The sequence below is a fragment of the Notothenia coriiceps genome, unplaced genomic scaffold, assembly GCF_000735185.1.
Source record: "Notothenia coriiceps isolate Sejong01 unplaced genomic scaffold, NC01 NC01_scaffold00000316, whole genome shotgun sequence".
NCBI classification, from domain to species: Eukaryota; Metazoa; Chordata; class Actinopteri; order Perciformes; family Nototheniidae; genus Notothenia; species Notothenia coriiceps.
In genome coordinates, this window is record NW_011333017.1 from 1 (window position 1) to 6,207 (window position 6,207).

Here is a 6,207-nt window from a genome sequence, read left to right on the forward strand (position 1 = left end):
TAACAGGACACAACAGAGTCATCAGCATAGAGAATGATATAACAGTCACTTAGTATCATCTTTACAAAGATTAAACATAAAGGGCCCCAGGATAGAGCCCTGTCGAACACCTTTAAAAAAGACAGAGCAAAAGCAATTGGCTCTTGAAGAACCTTATGTCCTAAAATAATGAACATCAATTCAACAAAATAAGTAACCATTTCCCCCCCATTATGTTTATATGTGTTGTATTTCAACATCAGTTTTGACAGAGCGAGTGCCGGATATATAATGCTTGAGTATATGTTACTACCATAGAAAGTTCCTATGAAGAAATATTGTTCAACTGTTCGTAAAGCATCGGCTTCAAACAGTTTGAGAAGATGATCAAATCAACATTCACTGAAAACAAGTCACTTTTTGATATCCTCATTGTTTCTGGTCCCTCTGGGTTTGAATGGATGTTTGATTCTGTGGAGCACGTTAAAGTTAGAATGGGATGTTAGGTTGCCATTTCAAACTTTAGAGCGACCAAGAAGCTAAGAGTTCTTCATCATTGCCTTAGTGGGAGGAGTTAGGAAATGTTGACCTCTCAGGAGTTCAACAGGTTTACCCGCTTCACACCAGACACTAACTGAACACAATGTTAATGAATGGGAACTCTAACCAGAACACAGAGAACACCACTCCCCAGAATACATACTCATACAAGCTACATTGTTGAAAGCAATAATAAAATAAGTCACCTGTCCCTCTGGGTTTGAATGCATTTTTAATTTTGAGTAGCAGGTTTAAGTTATATTGGGATGTGTGTAGATGTGTGTGAACGTTAGGCTATGAGCAGGTGTATGACAGCCTCTGCCTCTATGAATGTGTGTGAATGTAAAAGCGCTTTGATGGGTCGTAAAGACTGGAAGAGCGCTGTATAAATCCAGATAATTTAGAATTCAACTGGACACAGGTAGGCAGAGTTGGAAACATAATGACCCCAGAAGCCTGGGACAAGAGGCTCAGTGAATGTGGTGTGAAAGGTGTACAGGTGACTCAGTGTGTGGCCGGAGACTCCGTAGTAGGACAAAGTGCCAGCAGGCCAGTCCAGATACACCCCGATTCTATTGAAGTCCCCAAGGGGTGCTTCCCACATTTTCTTACTGCTGGCATGGAATGCCCTAAGAAGGTGTGCGTTTGCATTCAATTCTTTGCCAAAACACCAGGATTCTGAATTATTGCCGAACCTGCTCAGATCTTTGCTATGTCTGTCAGCTCCCTTGTATGCAACAGCACCAAAAACATACTCATAGGTAGTGGTACTCAACTCTACCTCCCAGTAATGGCACCCAGATAACTCCTCTTTGCACAACACCTGTGGGTGTGTTCCAAACCTCTCTGGGTTAGGAGGATAATACTGCGATGCTCCATATGTTGCCTTTTTGTTTCCCTCAGACAGAGTGAGACGGTTGTTGGCAGTGTTTGGGTCCAGGTTGAGATCACAGGCATCTGATGGAGAAAACATAACAAAATATCTTATCAGTAACTTTGATGGTCAAACTGCTGAGAATTCACATTTTTAACTAAAAAAGCCTGACTTACACCAGATCAGATCTCTCTTGTCTGTGATGGTCTCCACAGGAGGAGGCTTTTGACGTTGAAAGTCTTCAGTGACCAGCCGGCCTTTCCTGTAGTGGTAGATGGTTGCTCCTTTGTAGTTTTCATTGGTTTTGGCCGTTATGAGGAAACGGAATTTGCTGTTGTTCTTCAGCCCTTTGGAAGAACCCTGGAACATTTTGGCTTTTTCTCTCATTGTGTCCAGAACTTCATCGGAGTAGTACCACGGGTCTTCATGGGTACTTCCTAACTTGGTTGATTTCAAGAAGTCAGCCATCTCATCAAGGTAGATATCACCCTTTGGCATGGAGGTGAAAACAAAGCACAGAACATCCTCTACACCTGAAGCAAGGACCTCTCTGTCCAGCTCGTTCTGGTTCAGGACGATCTTTACTCCCTCCATGGTGTCGACACAGGACTTGATGATGTTGATTTCTCTCTCTTTGTTTTCCAGCCACTTGTTTAGTTTTTCATGGTTGAAGGGTGACTTGTACCTGTCTTCAAAGACTTCTTCCAGTGAGCTCTCCTCTTCCTTTCCTTCACGGATGGAGGGAATTTTCTCTGCCATGGCTTGCTGGAGGCTGGTTTTATAAATAACCACACAGTTTGTGGAAAGTGCTTAGGTCTTTTCGGATCTGTGGGAAGTCCTCTCCCACTTTGTCTCCCAGAGAATCGTTGCATCTCATTCTTATTTCCTTTAAATCTTCCAGAGCTTCCTGCACCTTGATAACTAGTCCGATGCTGATCTTCTCATCAGCTCAGGAGCTTTGGGATCAAAACTCTTCAGAGGCATCAGCCAGACCTTCAATGGGACTGAATTCTCTCCATTTGTTCCCAGTAGCTTTGGAAGTTCTACATAGGTCTGCACTGCATCTTTAAATGTTGCTGGGTTGCTTTTAAGAATGAAGTCTCCGTAGAATTCGCAGGAGAATTTCTCAGTCAGGGCTTTCTCTTCATCAGTCAGCTTGGTGCCAACACTTCCCTCAAAATGTAAAGAAGGAATCTTCTTTATCACAGCTTGCATGCTGCCCTGGATGTCCTGAACCTGGCTGGCTTCTAACTTCTCACTGTCAAACACAAAGAAAGCATCTGCCCCATACAGGATGCCTGTGACTACATGTGTGGCCAAGCCCTTCTGAATAACCTCCATCTATTCGGTGTCCAGGGTCACATGATCAATTAACAACTGCTTGAAGTTGGTGGTAGCTTTGTACTGACAGGTCACTCTGCTCTGATTCTGGAATTCCTTGTCATCATTCAGATACTTGGCAGATCCTCCAACTTCTATCAGTCCACTCAGAAAACTGGCCTTCAGAGACGCTTCAATGTCCATCAGAGAGGACTTGGATTCAATTGAGTCAGATGCAGACATTTCAAAATAACTGCTGTGCTGAGGGGTATCAGTTGTTTTTTCTTCTAGTGTTTTATCATTCCACAATCTGGGACCTGAAAGAATTGGAAAGCAAACAGTTTTCGGATCAGTTCAGGGCGAAACCTTTGTTTATATAAATCATCTAAACCTGATCTAACCTAAAGTGATTTCCTTTGTTCAGTTCTGAGATTAAAGACTTTCTGAGAACAAATATATAATTGTACATTTTTTCATTTAATTGAACTTTTTTTCTGAAAATCTGCCAATTCTGACGCTTGTAATGCTGGCTTTGACCACAGGAACTAAAATAATATATAATTCGTCTTCTGTACTCTAGCATTCTGTAAATTCTGAATTCAGGATTTAATATCACAATTTTGACTTTTCTTCAGAATTCTGGCTTTATTCTCAGTGAGCCAGAAAGGCATTGCTGTCCCTGGGCACATGCTAACACACTAACGACTTGTGGTGTTCATATTTTTGTTTCTCACCCATTGTTCGTGGGTCTGGTGGACCCGCTGCCTTTTTGGGCTTCAATTCAACATAATCAAACTCCAGATAGCCGTCAGGCGTAGTGGCGTCGTTGAGTCGGCGGTAATCCCCGCACGGGCGGAACCCCGCCGTTCGGTTTGGGGACGACGTGCAGGGGGGAAGCCCAAAGACTGTCGGAGCGGCGGACAATGCCCAGGCGCTCCATGGTTGCGAACTCCGCCCCCGCCACAGACAGCTTAGAAGGGTTCAACCGCCGGGCCCTGGCGTAGACAGGAGGCCCCTCGGTAGTGACGTGGTGCTCCACGCCATGCTTAGTGGTAAGCGCAGAGAAGGTGGGCAGCGCCAGGTCTGGAAACTCGGCCAACAGTCTGAGAAACGTGTCTGCCCCCGACAGCGAGCCCGACAGCCCGTCGTACGCTGCGCTGCCAAGTGTGCACACGAGGGAAGAAAACGTTAAGGCATCAACCAAAAGCTTATTGTTAACGTCCAATAAGAGTCCATGAGCACACAAAAAATCCGCTCCGAGGAGGGGAAAAGAAATGTCCGCTGTCACAAAATCCCAGCTGAAACGCTGTCCTCCGATGCACAAACACATAGGCCTCACGCCGTACGTGCGAATGGGACCGCCGTTAGCCGTCGTCAATTGCGGTCCGTGCCCACCACGGGTGACATCTTCGCTCGACGCTGGAACCACGCTCCGTTGAGCGCCCGTGTCACACAGAAACAGGCCCCCCGGAACGCTGTCGCTGACGAAGAGGAGCCTGCCCGTGCCGCCAACGCTCAGGGCCAATACTGAGCGCCGGCCCCCCCGTTTCCCGGGGGTTTGTAGCTGCACGGAGCGATGCATTTCTTAGCCATTGTCCCGAAACGTGCGTGGTAAAAGCACTCTCCAGTGTCTCCACGCCGGCTTGAAACTGCCGTGTCCGACCCCCACCATGCTCTCTTGCCTGCAGATGGGCCACTGAGCGTCGCGGCTAACGTCTCTCTACCGGGCTGTTGTGTAGCCAGGAAAAAACGATCCGCTTCATCAGCCAAGGCACGGGGCTCCGTGACAGGTGTGTTGGCCAGCACCGTCTGGACCCGGGAAGGTAAGTGACGCAGGAAAATCTCCGTGAATAAAATCCGGGGACCTAGCAGATTTAGCATTTTCTCCATTAGCCGAGATGGCTTGCTGTCTCCTAGGCCTTGAATGTCAAGTATCTGGCGGGCCCTCTCCTTAGCAGATAAGCTACATTTCCTAAGGATAAGAGCCTTAATCGCCTCATATTTGCCATGGTGTGGGGGGTCTGTGATAAAAACAACCAACCAAAACTCAAAATGTCCCCGGTTTTAATTGTGAAAATCTGGTCACCTTACTGTAGCTGCCACTCGCCTTCCGTGGCAAATGCTGCTATTTAAACCCGTATTTATCGTGTAAAATGTCGCTGTTTAGGCATGTCTTTATCGAACTGATCTGTACACAGGACTGATGATCTGTACACAGGGTTGGGTTGTAACGGAATACATGTAACGGCGTTACGTAATCAGAATACAAAAACCAAGTAGCCTAACTCAGCGCCATATAGAGAGATATTCTATCTATATGGCGCTGGCCTAACTGTATTCAGCTCGCGTTACATTTGAAAAACAACTAATCTGATTACAGTTACTTTCGTAAACCTGAAGTGAATACATTTTGGAATACTTATTGGAATTATTGGTGGAAAAGTTTCCTCACAAAATGTAATATTCATTACCGGCAGAACTGTCTGCACAGCGCAGCAGCATATCTGTGAGGCCCCGCCCCCGCACGCAGATGAGAGAGACATCTCTTTTTAAAATTATATTGAAAGTTAGAAACGGAGATGGTTCGATAAAACGTGCAAGATAACGTTTATGTAACATAAAATGATGACATTTCATAACGGGATAAAATCAAAGTGAATGGCCTGCTGCTGCTGAAGGCATGGGGCATATATAACTGTCCTTTGTCTTTATAAAGTAAACCTTAGCATCTCACTAGCAGTGACAACTGCAATCAGTTACAGCTGCCCTAAGTCTGTAGCCAAGTCTAATAACACCATTGTACACGTTGCTGTGTCAATACAGATATGTATTTGTTAATTATTTGTCTTTGCGAGTCATAATACACCTGGTTTATCGTAGCAAGCAGTGGAAACTCCCCTCAAGAAGCGACAATTGCCAAGGGCGTTGCAACCCTCACTCGCCAATATTTCATCATAAATATAGCAGGTTTGTTTATTTTAGCAAACCATGCTCCAAGTAAAATTCAATAGAAATGATAATGTATAATGTTTTTGAAAAATAGAGATCGCACATCAGTCCTGTGTACAGATCAGTTCGATAAAGTCATGCCTAAACAGCAACATTTTACACGATAAATACGGGTTTAAATAGCAGCATTTGCCACGGAAGGCGAGTAGCAGCTACAGTAAACCTTTTCTGGTATCTTGTGGCAACTCCCGTTGAGCAGCGGCAGATGCCTAAGCAAGTTGTGGCATCTGTGGCATCTGTGGCATATGCTGGAAGTACTTGCCACAGATGCCACGGAGTAGTGGCCTCTGTGGCAGATGCCGGAAGTACTTGCCACTGCCTGCAGATGCCACGCAATGAGCCAGGCCCTACTGTGATCTGTTTGGTATTTTTTTAAATAAAAAGTATAAATATGCCTTAAATAGGTATGGTCCTACACTATATTATTCAAATATAGCATGATAGGTTCACTTTAAATTGGCTATGCTCAAGTATGTAGGCAAGCT

General features: G+C 45.2%; 1 protein-coding gene across 1 annotated transcript; it reads right to left on the reverse strand.

Annotated features, from left to right (window-relative positions):
• Nucleotides 1–242: 242 nt before the first annotated feature.
• On the reverse strand, nucleotides 243–3,451 carry LOC104941646 (stonustoxin subunit beta-like). The gene is given in 5 exon segments (XM_010766780.1): nucleotides 243–1,476; nucleotides 1,570–2,179; nucleotides 2,181–2,335; nucleotides 2,338–3,030; nucleotides 3,448–3,451. Coding segments are annotated over 5 exon segments (2,019 nt in total). The 3' UTR covers nucleotides 243–919.
• Nucleotides 3,452–6,207: the final 2,756 nt, after the last annotated feature.